This window comes from Leiobunum rupestre, chromosome 4 (genome assembly GCF_980474605.1).
Source record: "Leiobunum rupestre chromosome 4, qqLeiRupe1.1.hap1, whole genome shotgun sequence".
NCBI classification, from domain to species: Eukaryota; Metazoa; Arthropoda; class Arachnida; order Opiliones; family Sclerosomatidae; genus Leiobunum; species Leiobunum rupestre.
The window spans coordinates 49,398,702-49,416,985 of NC_143387.1; the positions used below are offsets into that span (position 1 = coordinate 49,398,702).

An 18,284-nucleotide genomic window follows, 5' to 3' on the forward strand; every position below is an offset into this window, starting at 1 on the left:
CCATTGCTCCAACTTTTTCTGTTCACACTGTACAATTTTCTTGATTACAATTAGTTGGTTTCAATTAAGTGGCCCAATTAATTGTATAGTGTGAACTGGGCTTAAGTCTTAAGATTGGAATAAATATTGTTTAATTATAGTTGCAATTTACTGAGATTTAATACTATTTTAATGTGTATTATTTCCTTACCTAGCTGTATCTAATTATCCCCGAAATCAAAATTACCTTAAAATAATATAAAATTACCCGAAAGGTTTTACTAAAATTGCCCGAAATGTTTTACTAAAATTGCCCTTTGACAAGTGAGCGGCGCCAGTGGCCCCTCCCACTTGTCAAAGGTTTCCACGCCCCCGACGATCACCAATATCGCGGATGACGTTCGCGCAGAATATTATATTTCGGCACTTAAGCGATTACGCCTTAAATCTCGTCGATTTTACGTTCTAAACGAGAGACAAATGGCATTTTGAATTTACATTAGTGGGAAGTCTGGCTGGCAATCTGCGGGAAGAACAACTATTATTCGCTGGCAGTGCGAGACGAGCACCACACGTTTTCGTGTCCAAATTTGTTTACACGCGAAATGGAAGCGAGAAAGACAGAGAGTGACTTCGCTTTTCGGTCCACTATTTATAGGGTCGCAAACCCCAGAATGGCTCGGGGCCTCCCAGCTCCTATTTATAGTGCAGTCGGTCTTCCCTCGAAGAACGCGTCCCCAACCATCCCTCCAACCTCGAGAATTTATATTTCCTGATCAACCTCTAATCGAAGATAACACGCGACGAGGCTTAGTAGTCCAGAGTGTGATAAAACAAGCGGATCGTAAAATACCAAAACGGATGGTCATGCTACAAATATTTCGCAGCTACGATGGCGTAAAACGTGTTCTATTTTTCTCCCAGCGTCACTAACTACATCTAGAAATGTTTTACAATTTCCGAAAGGTTAAAAGCTCAAAACGGCAAATTGATATCTGATCTTTCGCCTGTTCCAATTAAGCCATACACACTACAAGGATAAAGAACTCAACAAGCCATAAAATCGATCATTATTAAATTTACGCGTTACTGAGATGTCACTGGGGAAAGAGTTTCCAAATATCAGCTTATAAAAACTATTTCTCAATAATTATACTCTTTTTATTTCACGTTGGTTATAGAGAGGTTAAGCTTACGCTAAGACATCTAGTAAGAACGGGTACTATGATTAGTTGGTACCTAGTAGGTACGTCTATACTGCTACACTAGAAATATACGGGTTAGGCCAAACCCTCGACACCTACAAGTTAATCCTACATGTTTTCTAGGGCTTGCTTAACCTGTCCACAGATTTTTTTATTTTTATTCATTTTTATTAAATGATAATTTCTAATAAGACGGATGTATTCCTTTTATCGGCAAATGTCAAAGATGATATAAAAATGGAAATAAGCGCGAGTTTTCATTGATAAGGCTTCAATATTGATTTCTTAATCCGCTTCCGAAATACGCGACGCATCTGACTATATTTTTAAATGTCTAAAGTCGACTTAGTGGTGACGTCTGACGCGTACACTCTGGTGGTGTATTAAAACGAGTAAGTACATTTACATTGTAAAGAAACTTTGTAAAGGTTTAAAAATTCGACGCAAAGAAAAGGGTTAAAAAATTCGATGTATCTAATTTCGATTTGGTTACGCAACGTGGAAAAAAAATTCCCCATTATTTATAAATCGCCTAATTACCGAGAACTTCGGGTCATCATTCTTACAAAAATTCAAACATGAAATCTCTCTCGTGGCGAACGCGTCGTGGAGGGGCGTCAAATAGAAACGTTTTACAAGCGCGGAATCTACTTTTGGCAGCTCACGAACAATACTTCCAAGGTCGTTAATGAACTCGAGACGGGTGACCTTGGGGGCCCCTTCTTCGTGTTGCAACGGGTAGCGATATACCTCGAGCAACGTGTTCTCCGGATGAGCCACGCACCACCAGCAGAAACAGTCCAGCACCACGCGGAGGAAGATGGGAGTTCCGATCGACGCCTCTCCAGCGTCGCTTCACGAGCGAGGAGAATTTCGTTCGAGGAATACTAATGAGTCCCAGAGAGATCAGGAAATCAAACGAGTTCTCTTCTTCTCCGAGGATAAACGAGACCCGAATGATGTTGACTTAGGTAATTCGAAAACACCGAGGTGGCGTTCTACACGGAGACAATGGTTTCACATACTCTGCCACGAGTCAGGACGCCTACGATTAGTACCAAAGGGGTTGAAACGGATTGAAAAAATTATAAATAATAAAAAGGTGTTGTTACAAACGGCTATACTTTTACTTGGAATTTAGACAAAGCATCTAGTTATTATTAGTCTTTCCAAAGGCAATTTTAGGGGAATAAATGCTAAGTATCAAATGTTAAAATATCAATAAAAGATATCATGTTAGCATCCGTGAGCAGCTAGGAAATACCTATTTTTTATTAATTATTATATTATATATATTATAACAGGGTTTTTTTAATAAAAATTAAATTAATCGATTTTTGAATTTATTGATTTTTTCATTGTATAATTAACGGATATTTTACTCTTATCGGTTAGCTAATCTTGAATTGAATTAAATCTTAATTCAAGTAGTTTGCTCAGATTTTCTATGTATTTTAATTTCTGAAAAACTTATTTTTTGCCAATTTTTAATCCCCCATTGAAATACATTGTGATTTAAATCAATTTGATTTAAGTCGGTCAACCCTGCTTTATAATAATATAATATAATATAATATGTAATATAATACAATATAACATAAATATATAAATTATTATAATATAATACAATATAACATAAATATATAAATTATTATAATATAATACAATATAACATAAATATATAAATTATTATAATATAATACAATATAACATAAATATATAAATTATTATAATATAATACAATATAACATAAATATATAAATTATTATAATATAACACAATATAACAAATATATTAAATTATTATAATACAATATAACAAATATATTAAATTATTATAATACAATATAACAAATATATTAAATTATTATAATACAATATAACAAATATATTAAATTATTATAATACAATATAACAAATATATAATACATTATTTTAATATAACATAATATAAATAAATATATTAATACTAATTAATATAATGTTAATTTATAAATAATAATATTTTGTTAACATTTCTGATTTACTTCCCGAATTAGAAAGTAAAGGATTTGGGAAATCAACTCTTAGCGCGGATACATTGGTAGCAACACACGGCACGATTTTAATCGTTCAACGACAAAATGAGTTCTGAACGGAACTGGGACAAATAAAAAATGTCCTGGGTTTTTATATCAGAAGAAAAAACAATGATATAGTAGTAATTCTATTCTATGGCCATACGAGTTCATCCAGTATCAATACGGGTTTTCATTAGCCTTTTTGATTCGATATTTCTGTGGAAGGCTGGCGTGTGAGAGAGGTATGACCCGTTGGCGAGCAAACTGGAAACCGTAGACGCTCTGGGCTCGCTGCGAATGTAGGAAAGGACAAATTAACGCGCTCAGGGAAATCGAAAGAAGTTTTATCTTTCGACAGCGTCCCATTCGGACATTCCGACAGAAATGTTCAAACCGGAAAACGCGATTACGGGTACTTACGGCGGACGAGGTGAAGGTTTCCTGCATTGCCGCGGTTTAGGTAAACAGCCTGGATGATTCAATGTTTGGGTAAACACTAAACAGATCGAACGATGTGAATTATCATTAGACATTGATAATTTATCTCTTTAGTCGTTCGGCCTACATAATCAAAGAGTCAGTGACCAAGAAAAAATTAGCACAGACATTTCGTAATAGGGACTTAGCACTATCACGTCGTAGAACGTCATCCGTGCCATTTTCCTATACAGAATAATTTTATACCAACAAAGCTGCGAAGTTCCGTTTCGTATAATTTATACCAAGATCTTTCTAGAACTTGGCACTATGACAGGGTTCGTACGAAAGTTTCGGATTTCAAATCCCTGACTTATCCAGGTTATCCAGGATATCCAGGTTCCGTACGAACCCTGTATGACGTCATAGAACGTCACTAATGCTATTTTCCTACAGAAAATAATTGTACACCAATATGGTAGTCACGGCTAAAGCTACGAAGTTCTAGTACCCTATTCTGTTTGTTTGAGTAGTTTATACCAGGATGTTTCAACTACAATTGAACTAACTAAATTCGAAATGCATTTTGTTTAAAGAATTACTTTAAAACGAATTTTATACCGACGCTTAGAAAGATAATAACTCTGTATATATTTTGAAAATCTAAATTATTATATTAAACCTGCAAGAAACGTACAGAAAAACGTTGCTTGTGAGACTGTAACAAGCTATCGAATACAAATAAAAATATTAAATATTTTAATATATGGAAATGTAAAAGAAAATAAGTTTAAGAGGGGAATTATTAAGGGTTAAATAACCTCACTCGCAATAAAAAAAAACCTTACTTGGAATAGGAAAAACGTATTTAGGTCGTAAACAAAATTTTCATATTAAAAACTAAAAATTGACAGCTTTCGTTTCAACACGCAAAAGCGCAGTTTCTCCGTACGTATTCAACTTTTAACCTTAAAATGTGTCTCGTAAAGAGATCTAGTCAGATGTATAATTAAAGCAAGTGTCGCTCGACGGGAAGTAACTATTTTTTCAACAGATGTTGCTAGCGTCGAAATCAAAACACGATACTTAAGCTAAATTTTTAAACCAAAAGGTGGAACATAAAATAATTTTCCTTCGCGTTGATTGGTTCGTTTGTAAATTGGACAATAACTTAAATTATATTAAGTTTTAACAATATATTTTATTATGGGATATAATTTAGGTGAAAGTCCACAAACAAGGAAACGACCCGAGGTGTAACACACCGCTTTTGTTCAAACTCGGGGGTTTGGTAGACCTTCTTGTAACTTGAAAAACCCTTAAGGGAAATGTCTCCATAGGTAACCGTTTTGCCATGGCAACCAAAAATGTTTTTGACAACACCAAATGGAAATTTTCCTATTGAAAATAACATGGGAATTCCCCCCCCCCCCCCTGTAAAAAATTTAAATTTTTGAAAATACTAAAAATAGAAAATATAAATAAAAAATAATGAAAAAATTCGAAATTGATTAAAATTTAAACCCTTAAAATTGGTCAGATTCCCGTGTTATATTCAATGGGAAAATTTCCATTTTGAGTTGTCAAAAACATTTTTGGTTGCCTATGGAGACATTTCCCTTTAGGGTTTTTCAAGTTACACGACGGTCTAACCAAAATCCCGAGTTTGAACCAAATCGGTGCGTTACACCTCCGGTCGTCTCATTGTAAGCAGAGTATAAGTTTTTAAATTATAATTATAAATGTTTCTCTGACGACGTTATTGTTTCGCTATTTTGAATTTTAGCTTCCTTTGCCTTTAATAGGATGGCATCAGGCTCTCCAGGAAAGTCGTTTTTTTCGAAGAATCGGATAGATTCATTGCCATCTCTAACAACACGTGCCTTATCATAATACAGGTGGCAATGATAGAGTCGACAGTCGCTTTTAACGCCAAAAGATTGTGGACAGGCCAAGAGTTTGACTCGTTGGGGACGTACATCCACGATCATTTCTATCACGAGCAAACGTACGCCCGGATGATCGAATATTTGAATATGAAATAGCGCTAATGTTAACTGGCGGGAAGCGAAGGGTACGAGGCAAAAGCCAGTTGGAACTTGGATAACACCGTAGCTCTTATTACGAGAAAGGTATTACGCACCGGGAATTTATGGTCTCTGGTAGTCTCGAGTGTCGCGCTCGGGGCGCTTGGTTGTAAGTGTCAGTGGCGACCGGACTCAGCGACGAACGAGTGGAATTCCAGAATCTAATCAGAGTAAGTCATCTCGGCGTAACAGAACTGGAAGACTCTCGTCATTCGGGCTCAAGGATAGCTGCCGGAGAACGAGTTGCGCAAAAATGTAAATGAAGCCCCGGGTGCCCGCGGACGACGATGACGATATTATTTGGCGTACGATCAAACTATTAAACGTTAAAAAGAGTCGAGAGGGGAAAAAGACGGACGGGGATAAAAATGTCGGCCGCAAAATTAAAGTTATTCCGTTGGAACGAGTTTGGAATTACGGGTCCAACAGGTTTACGAGCGCGCGTCGATAGTTCAAATGTGGAGAGTCTATAATGAAGGCTGTAGTGGCTATTTCCTCGCCAGTGTTCTAACAAGAAGAGGGGGGGGGGCGCAATTTAATAATGAGAAAAGATAAAAGAAATTTGGGCGACGATAAAACGTGCACGACGAAAAGAACAACGGCGGAGCTACCAGCATCTCGACGGTAGCGCCAATTAGTATACGCTGCCGGATTAGATTCTAGTTAAAGGACCTTGCTCGAGAATTTCGTTTTCTCGGTGTTTTTAAAAGATATTTTATTTTACAAGTAGTAACGAGATTCCAAATTTGATCACTGAAATTGAACCAGAACTCATGTCGGGACTCTTTTCGATGTAAAAGAACGAAGTTGCAAGAATATTTATACATTTTTATTTTAGTATGTACAAATTACTATATTTAATTGTTCCAGCTTTTCCAAATTTAGAAAATAATTAACTATTTTAACTGAAAATTAGTATTTGTATATTAAATTGCTTTAATTTTAACTCAAATTAAAAATTATAATTATATTATATTTCATCAATTTCGTATCGCACGAGGAATAAAGTGTTTTTGGTTTGAGCTGATTGTTGATATTTTAGGGCCTGTAATATAATTATGGTACACATCAACATTGTTTAGAGCGTCAACACATTTTTTCCTTATTGTTATTTTCAACCACATTTTAGGGGTTTCAATCGACGGTGTCTCTCTTATCCGCCGTTTTGAACTCTCGCTCCAATGTTCGCGACCGTTCAACAGTAGTCATGCCATCATAATTGAGCATTTTACGGAGTTACGCGAAGTTCAACAAACCTTTACGAATCACCGAGCTACTCTACTGTCCATAATTATTCTCGAACAGTAAACAAAGGTATTAAATGATAGTACTCATTGGATCATTCTAAAATGGTGTTTACTAAAGGGTCTTTTAATATATAACAGGAATCTAAATCAGAAGTTAGCTTTAATACTATAATACGTATAAAAACTATTTTAATAAACCCGGTTTATAAGTATCGTCTGAAAGTGGAATCTTTGCATTATCTAATCTTATCCGCGGAATTTAAATATGAAGGACAAGTAATTTGACTTTTCTTCGAAGGGAAGGGGTGGATATTAAACCTTTAAACATTATTTTGCCCCTAAACTAATAAAAGAAGAAATAATCCTATAGAGGAAAAAATCTTACGTTTATTATTGGTTTTGCGCATTTGAAATCAGTTGATTTAAGTAATGTCAACGTGTGAAAACCTTTTTTCGCCAAAAACAAAACTTATCAGCGAACAAAGGTTTCTTATTAACACGTTAACTGCCTAAACTTTCAATGCCATCAGACACGGTGCTTTACCGGGGCCATTTACAACAGAGAAATCGAGAGAGAGAGAGAGAGAGAGAGAGAGAGAGAGAACAGCGACTCTACAACAAACAATACAAAAAGCAGCGACGTTACTTACCTCTCATTGTTCTCGTAATATTCCAAATCACTCTCGCACCGAGAAAGCAAAATTGTTCTCAATTTGGTAAGTGGAAGAAATCGAGTTATAAATTATAAAACCAGCGATACAGTTCAGTTTCACGCGCAGCAACAATCCCAAAATGTTTTAGTGACTACTTGGATAGTCAAATACCGAATTGAATGGCAGTCGAACGCGCGGCCGTGCTTCCTCGACAACGCAAAACGAGCGACTGTTTTGGCGAAAAGGTTCGTTGGTCAACAGAGCGTAGCCACGAGGCCAACGTGGGGATTGCGCCGAAAAGACAGCCCCAGCAGCCAGGGTAGAAGCTAATGTCGAAAGAAGGAAACGTATTTACGAACGAGTTCATTTGGGGAGAATGCGGTTCCCAAAAAAACCGGTTTTTATAAAAATACTTTATGGTTGGGAAACCTTACGAGTAGGCCTATCATAACCCGACGCTGTCGGAGTTCGGCCCTCGCTACCAACGCACTAGAGGGCTTGTAAGTACAAAGGCTTCGAAAGTCCATAGAGGAAACTACGGATATCGACGCGAACATGTTGGCGAGTAGAACGCTGCCACCATCTATCGTGAAATAAAAACAGTTGCTTAAAACTAAATTATTTTTAAACTTATTTTGAATTCTAAAATTTAACTACCAAAATTAATCAATAGTTTAAGGAATAAAATGATTTTATAAATAGTTCTTAGTGAATAAAGTAGAAAGTTTAACAATCTTCCAAAAAAGTACGAGCTAGATTATTGGGTAAGTGAAGAAAGAAATGTTGATATGTAAAAAAATTAATGAATTAGATTTTTAAATTTATAATTGCAAATAAAAACATTTCAATAGTTCAACAAATAAAATTTATTTACAATCTCAAATTAATAAATAAAAATGGTAAATTCACAAGTTTAATATAAACCCCGGAAAAAATTGATGAAATTCTAATCGACCTCTTCGATCGTAGGACCACGCGCGCCATTTCCACCCGGACACTGTCCCTGGGGTGCGGAGGTGTTTGGGCCAGCGTGTAGTTTGGCCATAATGGGCCCGCACTGCGACTGGAGTTCTTTGAGCTTGTGGTCGTACTCGTCCTTCTCCGCCAAGGAATTGTTCTCGACCCAGGACAAGGCCTCGTCGCACAACTGATTCACTCGGCTCTTGTCCGATTCGGAAAGTCTCTCAGAGGGTGCCTCGTTGGCGGCTTGCTTGACGCCGTAAGCGTAGCCCTCGATCTGGTTTCGGACGGCAACCTTCTCTCTCTGCTTGTCGTCTTCTTCTTGGTAGCGCTCAGCCTCCCGGACCATCCGGTCAATGTCTTCTTTGGACAGCCTTCCCTTGTCGTTGGTGATTCGTATGCTGTTGCTCTTGCCCGTGTTCTGATCCTTGGCCGTCACGTGCAGAATGCCGTTGGCGTCCAAGTCAAAAGTCACCTCGATCTTGGGGACACCTCTAGGCGCCATCGGAAGGCCGCTCAACTCGAACGTGCCCAATAAATTGTTGTCTTTGGTCATCGCTCTCTCTCCTTCGAACACTTGGATTGAGACCCCAGGTTGGTTGTCGGAATACGTCGTGAAGGTCTGCGACGTCTTGCACGGAATTCGACTGTTGCGCTCCACCAACTTGGTCATGACAGCGCCGACCGTCTCGATACCCAGGGACAAGGGAGTCACGTCGACCAGGAGGACGTCTTTAATGACGTGACTGGTGTCGCCGGTGATCACGGCTGCCTGCACGGCGGCTCCGTAGGCGACGGCTTCATCCGGGTTGATAGACATGCACAGTTCCTTCCCGTTGAAGAAATCTCGCAACAATTTCTGTATTTTAGGAATGCGAGTAGATCCGCCAACCAGGACCAAGTCGTGAATGGCGCCCTTGTCCATCTTGGCGTCCCTCAAGGCTTTCTCCACCGGCTGCAGCGTTCCGCGGAAGAGGTCCGCGCACAGTTCTTCGAAGCGAGCGCGGGTTATTTTGGAATAGAAATCGATGCCTTCGAACAGAGCGTCGATTTCCAAAGAAGCCTCGGAACTACTCGATAGGGTCCTCTTCGCCCGCTCGCAAGCCGTCCTCAATCTTCTCATCGCGCGGGCACTCTTGCTCAAGTCCTTCTTGAACTTCCGTTTGAATTCTTCGCGGAAATAGTCGACCAGCCTGTTGTCGAAGTCTTCCCCGCCCAGGTGAGTGTCGCCGGCGGTGGCGCGAACTTCAAACAAGGACCCTTCGTCGATGGTTAAGACTGAGACGTCGAAGGTGCCGCCTCCCAAGTCAAAGATCAAGACGTTCTTCTCGCCCTTGAGGTTGTGGTCCAAGCCGTAAGCCAAGGCGGCCGCCGTCGGTTCGTTGATAATCCTGAGGACGTTGAGACCGGCGATGGCCCCGGCATCTTTCGTCGCCTGCCGCTGCGAGTCGTTGAAGTAGGCGGGCACGGTGATGACGGCGTCTTTGACGCTCTGTCCGAGGTACGCTTCCGCCGTCTCTTTCATCTTGGTCAGGACCATGGAGCTGATCTCTTCCGGGTTGAAGAGCTTCCTCTCGCCCTTGAACCTCACCTCAATCTTGGGCTTTCCGCCGGAGTCGACGACCTTGAAGGGCCAGTGCTCGATGTCACTCTGCACGGTGGCGTCGTCGAACTTCCGGCCAATCAGGCGTTTGGCGTCGAAGACGGTGTTCTCGGGGTTGAGGGCCACCTGGGATTTGGCACCGTCTCCTATCAACCTCTCGGTGTCCGTGAAGGCCACGTAGCTCGGCGTCGTCCTGTTGCCCTGTTCGTTGGCGATTATTTCTACTTTGCCGTGTTGGAACACTCCTACGCAAGAGTAGGTCGTGCCCAAGTCAATGCCAATTGCCGGCGCTTTCACCATTTTGCTGTATTTTACTATATTCTCAATTAATAATTACTTTTAACTATTAAAAAACTCGAACGAAACTAACTCACTAGTTTAGATTATAAATTTCACTTTCCAAAGACTCAAATTTAGCTCTTGTTAAAATCGCGTTGAACGCGTTAACTCTCCGCTAAAACCAAGACTAGTTTCTCAGTGGAACTTTTCGAATTGACTGACTCTCCCGCTCCGGCGCGGGGTTATATATCCCGTTGGAAAGCGCCTAGAAGTTTCTAGAGAGTTCCAACGGCACACCAGCGGCATCTAGCGGCGGATCTCGCTTCCAGAGAGTTCTAGATCGAGGGGAATGAAAGCTCTTTCCCCAACTTCTCGCTCTTATCACGCTGTACGCTCTCTCGTTCGATTTCTAGAAGCTTCTGAACCATCATTCCCTAACTTTTTTTCTTTAAACTTTCGGATAAATCTCAACAAGTAAAATTTCTAAATATACTTAACAGGAGCAATTAATGTTAAATGTAAATAAGTAATACTTTCCGACTTTTATTTGAATAACTTTTTTGTCGTTGTTAATTATGATTTCTATTAGTGTTGTAAGTCGGAAAATGACCGAGGCCCTTTTTCTGGAAAATTTTCCGTATTTTTCCGCAAAAAATAAAAAAAAGTTTTCATTCCGTGATTATTCTAATATATTGTTTGCAAATTGAAATAAAGCGCCATTTTTGCCTCATTTTTTCGAATCTAAAAGTAAAACTAAACCTCTAGACTAGTTTAAACTGATTAGCAATGTAACACTATTAATGTTTTGTAGTATGTTTACTGATATTAGAAATTTTATATCGATAAAAAGTTAAAAACATTAAAAACCCTTAAAAAGTAATTTATGTTTAAATTTTTTATTTTTCCGATTCGCGGAAAATTTTCTGGAAAAATTTTCGTATTTTATTTTTCCGGAAAATTAACAGCACTAGTTTCTATACAGTTTTCCAGAAGATTCATTTTTATGAGGGTAAACGGTAAAGCCCCATTAGCTGATTTAAATCAATCAAGCACTATTTATATCGATATTTTAGAAAAAGTATGTAATTCATATAAATCATGAATAGTTAGAGAATTCAAAACATTTATTAAAATTCACGCAAATCAAATAAAATGAAGTAATTAAATATAATTTAGATTATCTTAATATTTAGTTTAAATACCGATAGAAAAGAGACGTTTTTCTTTAAAATGAATGAAATGAAAATATCAAAATATGATTGAAATAATATAACGTTTCAAATGTCTACTTTTTGTATATAATATAAAACGGTCAACCTCGGTTATTCCTTTATATTAAGTAATTTATTCTTATTTGATTTTAAAAATAATGGTACTTACAAACTGCCAAACGCTAAAGTACTCTTCTTGAAGCCAAATCACTAATATTATATAACAGCGCAAATATGAAAAATGACGAACTAAAAATAGTTTGAACCACTTGCAACAGCGAAAGTTGTATAAGTAGGTGTTACCTGTATTGTAGTTCTTTATACTACCAAACGTTATGCGTTTAACTCAATATTCTACTAATGTAGTTTAATATATCTTAAGATATTGCAACTCCTAGTGCCGCAGCCATTTTCCCAGATGGCTGAGAAAGTCGTCACTCCAAGTTGTTTCTGTTTGGGAGGTCATATAGGTCAAACGCACCCAATTTTTATCAAGTTCAATCACAATCGTTCGACTAGGATTGGAGATATTTGAACTTCCAGTGCGGTGGCCATTTCCCGAGAGGCCAGCACCAACATGATCAGTTGATAAAGGAATTTTGACCCTTTTAAATTTATTTTTAGGAACAAAATGGTTAAAATAGCTGCTGCAATACATAATTTATGTTCTAGTGTGTGATGACCTTTATGAAATAGCTGTACCTCAAACGACGGGCAATTGTAATCTTTACAACATTGTAATTGATCAAAATGTACATAGCTTTAGTTTAAAATTATACTTGATTAACGAAAAAAATTCAAAATAATGGACGTACCCTCCCGTTCATTTTTGATTCCCAATTGATTCCATTTCCAAGTTTAAATTGTCTATAATATAAATAGTTACTTTTATAGAAAAAAATTAATCGTTAACTTCAAATAAATAATTTAAAAACGTTTATAGGTGTCCTAAAGTTGGCGAAATAAAATTAAAGAATGTGATGATCACTCAAACGTATTGGTTTTGACGGGGTTTCCGAATGATATAAATAATAAAATCTGTCACCCAAAATATAATTACAAAATTTGTTTTCAATGCTTGAATACTCTAATCTAAATTACAAGTCAAAGATTAACGAAGCTTAAAAGACAATTAAATCATAATCCAACCAAACTAAGCAATAGGATGAGTAGGCTTAAGACTAGGGTCCCGGAACTTGCCAATAGGTTTGAAGAGCCTAGATGAGGCAAAAGCGAAGTCATTGTGGGCCCTCAAAGCTCAGGCCTATGGCCCCGTTTAATCTGCCACTAACCGGTACGTTTTTTTAAAAAACGTAAGTTACTTCAATAAAGATAGCGCCAACCATAAAAACAGCGAAATTGTCGCTAGTGTATAGTTCGTGTCGAATGTTACCACCATCTATCGTATCAAAGAAAAATGAAAATCTGAATTATTTTTAATAATTTATTTAAAACCTAAAATTTATTTGCATAAGACGACTGATGAATATTGGAAAAATATTTCAGTAGTTCAACGAATACAATTATTTACAACATTAAATTAATAAATAATAAAGCTCTTTGGCTCTAATGAGTGAATTCAGAAGTTTAATATAAACCCCGTAAAATTGGTTAAAGTCTAATCGACCTCTTCGATCGTAGGACCACGCGCGCCCTTTCCACCCGGACACTGTCCCTGGGGTGCGGATGTGTTTGGGCCAGCGTGTAGTTTGGCCATAATGGGCCCGCACTGCGACTGGAGTTCTTTGAGCTTGTGGTCGTACTCGTCCTTCTCCGCCAAGGAATTGTTCTCGACCCAGGACAAGGCCTCGTCGCACAACTGATTCACTCGGCTCTTGTCCGATTCGCAAAGTCTCTCAGAGGGCGCCTCGTTAGCGGCTTGCTTGACGCCGTAAGCGTAGCCCTCGATCTGGTTTCGGACGGCAACCTTCTCTCTCTGCTTGTCGTCTTCTTCTTGGTAGCGCTCAGCCTCCCGGACCATTCGGTCAATGTCTTCTTTGGACAGCCTTCCCTTGTCGTTGGTGATTTTTATGCTGTTGCTTTTGCCCGTGTTCTGATCCTTGGCCGTCACGTGCAGAATACCGTTGGCGTCCAAGTCGAAAGTCACCTCGATCTTGGGGACACCTCTAGGCGCCATCGGAAGGCCGCTCAACTCGAACGTGCCCAATAAATTGTTGTCTTTGGTCATCGCTCGCTCTCCTTCGAACACTTGGATTGAGACCCCAGGTTGGTTGTCGGAATACGTCGTGAAGGTCTGCGACGTCTTGCACGGAATTCGACTGTTGCGCTCCACCAACTTGGTCATGACAGCGCCGACCGTCTCGATACCCAGGGACAAGGGAGTCACGTCGACCAGGAGGACGTCTTTAATAACGTCGCTGGTGTCGCCGGTGATCACGGCTGCCTGCACGGCGGCTCCGTAGGCGACGGCTTCGTCCGGGTTGATAGACATGCACAGTTCCTTCCCGTTGAAGAAATCTCGCAATAGTTTCTGAATTTTAGGAATGCGAGTAGATCCGCCAACCAGGACCAAGTCGTGAATGGCGCTCTTGTCCATCTTGGCGTCCCTCAAGGCTTTCTCCACCGGCTGCAGCGTTCCGCGGAAGAGGTCCGCGCACAGTTCTTCGAAGCGAGCGCGGGTTATTTTGGAATAGAAATCGACACCTTCGAACAGAGCGTCGATTTCCAAAGAAGCCTCGGAACTACTCGATAGGGTCCTCTTCGCCCGCTCGCAAGCCGTCCTCAATCTTCTCATCGCGCGGGCGCTCTTGCTCAGGTCCTTCTTGAACTTCCGTTTGAATTCTTCGCGGAAATAGTCGACCAGCCGGTTGTCGAAGTCTTCCCCGCCCAGGTGAGTGTCGCCGGCGGTGGCGCGAACTTCGAACAAGGACCCTTCATCGATGGTTAAGACTGAGACGTCGAAGGTGCCGCCTCCCAAGTCGAAGATCAAGACGTTCTTTTCGCCCTTGAGGTTCTGGTCCAAGCCGTAAGCCAAGGCGGCCGCCGTCGGTTCGTTGATGATCCTGAGGACGTTGAGGCCGGCGATGGCCCCGGCATCTTTCGTCGCCTGCCGCTGCGAGTCGTTGAAGTAGGCGGGCACGGTGATGACGGCGTCTTTGACGCTCTGTCCGAGGTACGCTTCCGCCGTCTCTTTCATCTTGGTCAGGACCATGGAGCTGATCTCTTCCGGGTTGAAGAGTTTCCTCTCGCCCTTGAATATCACCTCAATCTTGGGCTTTCCGCCGGAGTCGACGACCTTGAAGGGCCAGTGCTCGATGTCACTCTGCACGGTGGCGTCGTCGAACTTCCGGCCAATCAGGCGTTTGGCGTCGAAGACGGTGTTCTCGGGGTTGAGGGCCACCTGGGATTTGGCACCGTCTCCTATCAACCTCTCGGTGTCCGTGAAGGCCACGTAGCTCGGCGTCGTCCTGTTGCCCTGTTCGTTGGCGATTATTTCTACTTTGCCGTGTTGGAACACTCCTACGCAAGAGTAGGTCGTGCCCAAGTCAATGCCAATTGCCGGCGCTTTCACCATCTTACTGTATTTTACTATATTCTCAATTAATAATTACTTTTAACTCTTAAAAAACTCGAACGAAACTAGCTCACTAGTTTAGATTTAAAAAATAATTATAAATTTCACTTTCCAAAGACTCAAATTTAGCTCTTGTAAAAGTCGCGTTGAACGCGTTAACTCTCCGCTAAAGCCAAGACTAGTTTCTCAGTGGAACTTTTCGAATTGACTGACTCTCCCGCTCCGGCGCGTGTTTATATATCCCGTTGGAAGGCGCCTAGAAGTTTCTAGAGAGTTCCAACGGCTCACCAGAGGCATCTAGCGGCGGATCTCGCTTCCAGAGGGTTCTAGATCGAGGGGAATGAAAGCTCTTTCCCCAACTTCTCCCTCTTATCACGCTGTACGCTTTCCCGTTCGATTTCTAGAAGCTTCTGGACCGTCATTCGCTTACCTTTCTCTCTTTAAACTTTGGAATAAATCTCAACACATTTAATGGCTAAATTTAGTTTAATTATTCTGGCAATTCAACTTTTATTTGAATAACTTTGTGTTCGTTTTGGTTTCTATAAAGCTCAAATCATGGAAAAAATGCAATAATCCCGTGCAGTTGCATACATTAGTACAACCAAAAATAGATAGACATAAACAACCTCTCGTTATATTATGAGTAAGATGGATTTTAATTAGTTTCTCTGAAATTCCTATATTCTACAATTATCTAAATCTTCCGTTATTTTAAATTTGTTTTTACTTATGTTTAGAAAAAACTCGAAATTTCCAATATCAAAATAATTTTATTATTACCAACTTCTAATACAACAACATTTATACTGAAAAAAAAAGTGGAAATCAATGATATTCCGCATAGATTTCCGAATTAAATTAAATTTAATCTAATATTATTATTATTGAACTAAATTATCAATTTAAAATAGTAAATTTTAAATAATTTAATTCTCAAAATGGCACTGTACATTTGGCTGCAGTAAAGATGTCTAAAAAGGTTTTGTACGTTAGTGGGGGACAATACCAAGAGTGGCGGTGGAAGGGAAACATTTGGTGGTGTTCAATTTAAGTAAATATTCGGGGCAGCCCTGTAGAGTTTATAATCCACCCTGGTCGATATATGGGAGAGCAATTTTATGATAAGTGTCCGTCGACTGAACAACGAACACCTAAGCGCAACTAACTTTTTAGATGCAATAGGTGATTATGAAAAAGAATTGCGCGCAGAGGCTCACGGGAGTTGGTTATTTTTTGACAAAGCGTCGGCTGCTTAAATTCGTCTGCACCTACCAAGGCCCGCGGTTGTCCGCGTTTAGTAAAAAGCACCAACCATGGATTGATTGTTTGAAAAGTTAGTATTTTTCTAAAATTATTAAAAATACATAAAGTTGACAAATTTATTATATATATTTTTTTATTTCTTATAGTTCTAGACCAAGTATTGATAAAGAAACAAGCCCAATTTTAATAGAAGACACAAGGTTATATTTACATACATGTTTCCATTATTCCTGAAAATGAATTAAAATAAATTTGGATAGAATTTAAAAATATTTCATTTAATAAATCAATTACCTTAATTTAACGACTTTTTAAACTTATCTCAAAACGAAAAACGAAAAATCCTTTCGATTGAACAATGAAATAATAAAAATCTCGCTAACCCTTGCCCAACTAGCCAGATGAATTTACAGAAGGGCCACTTTTGATACTTTCAACTTGGTAGTACTTAACCAAATCACGTGACCACCGATATTTTTCATAATCACCTATTAAAATCACAAAACTGATATTTAACTAAGATTGAAAAGAAGTATAATAAACCGGTGAGTTGAAAGTTACAAAAGTTAAAAATTTTAGTGAGTTAAATACTCAACAACCGAATACTAAAAGGCACAAGTGAGCACCGGTTGTTGTCCGCGCTATTACAAAAATCCAACTGAGGAAACGTGTCCCCCTGAAACCCTTTCTTTGGTGCCCTAAAATTTTCGGGGTTCACCAAGTTCAGGAACGGGAGCTCTACCCGCATTCTATGACAATATAAGGAGCGAAGATAATAGCGCTGACCAAACATTTTTAAGCAACCCGGTGGCCAGCGCTGCACCACTTGGTAAAATCCCTGTTACAAAGAGCCCCCCGTTTTGTACAAAACATAGTAACTTGACACATATATACATTTTAAACTAAATACATAAAATTATGAATTAAATTAATTAATTAATAAACAAAAAGTTTTTACTGTGCAATAGTGGTTTATTTATTCCTTTAAAGTAAATTAATGCAAACAAATACTAATGAATTACTACGTCACTGTTACAAATTATGGTTTACAAATTAAGTTTAAATTAATGATAATTAAGGCTCCAATTTTCAACATCCAATTTATGTAAATATCCGGGGCAGCCCACAGCGCTCCGAGAAAATTAGTTTTTTTTTAATGATATTTGCTAGTAATTTTCGCGACAAAGGTGCAGTGCAAAAATCAAGTCTGATTCAGTTTTCAATTAATTATCTTTCTTAATTTATATATTTATATGAATATATTATTCTATTACGTAAATATAATTATTATTGGCTCCATTAAGTTAGCCCCCCAAGAAAGCAATTTTCAAATTAGTTAGTGTACCGTAGCGCACCTTAGTGCACCGTAGTGCACCACCAAAAATATTTTATGCACTTGGGTATTAGCCTATCTGATTATTATTATTATTAAGTAGGGTCTTTAAAAATTATAGACCAAAATGCGATTTATGAAATTTTTTGAATGGTAATTTGGGGGTTACAAATACATTTATTGTTCCCCCGCCTGATATCTAGGAGGGTACAATATTCCCCCTTTTCCGCAGCCACTGAATACCAACACGATAAAATTATCGACCAAAAATCTTCAAATCCCAAAATTACCGAAACATGTTTTCAGGTGTATTTTTGCAAAATCTCTAAAACGCAAGAAAAACAAATTCATTAAAAATGCATAATCCATGGATTAAAAAAAAACAAATCCAAGGGGCATAACATTGATTCCCCTTCCCACCGAAGAGTAACAATTGGAAAGAACACTCCC

The 18,284-nt window shown here is 38.9% G+C and overlaps 3 protein-coding genes across 7 annotated transcripts in view; all 3 read right to left on the reverse strand.

Annotated features, from left to right (window-relative positions):
• smash (smallish) overlaps nt 1-8,118 on the reverse strand; it is a 53,918-nt gene extending 45,800 nt beyond the window's left edge. For 3 of the 5 annotated variants that reach the window (XM_090172932.1, XM_090172929.1, XM_090172930.1), the window contains exon 1: nt 7,645-8,117. The gene's annotated coding sequence lies outside the window, so the exon portion shown is untranslated. Of the gene's footprint in view, nt 1-7,644 lie in introns of all 5 variants that reach the window. The other 2 variants (XM_090172934.1, XM_090172933.1) reach the window with 2 other exon arrangements.
• A 377-nt stretch (nt 8,119-8,495) lies between these two features.
• On the reverse strand, nt 8,496-10,689 carry LOC149948099 (heat shock protein 70 A1-like). The gene has a single exon (XM_090172936.1). It carries the CDS (start codon nt 10,508-10,510, stop codon nt 8,594-8,596), a length of 1,917 nt encoding a protein of 638 aa, XP_090029062.1. The 5' UTR covers nt 10,511-10,689; the 3' UTR covers nt 8,496-8,593.
• Nucleotides 10,690-13,176: 2,487 nt separating this feature from the next.
• LOC149948100 (heat shock protein 70 A1-like) lies at nt 13,177-15,450 on the reverse strand. Its single transcript, XM_090172937.1, has one exon. It carries the CDS (start codon nt 15,233-15,235, stop codon nt 13,319-13,321), a length of 1,917 nt encoding a protein of 638 aa, XP_090029063.1. The 5' UTR covers nt 15,236-15,450; the 3' UTR covers nt 13,177-13,318.
• Nucleotides 15,451-18,284: the final 2,834 nt, after the last annotated feature.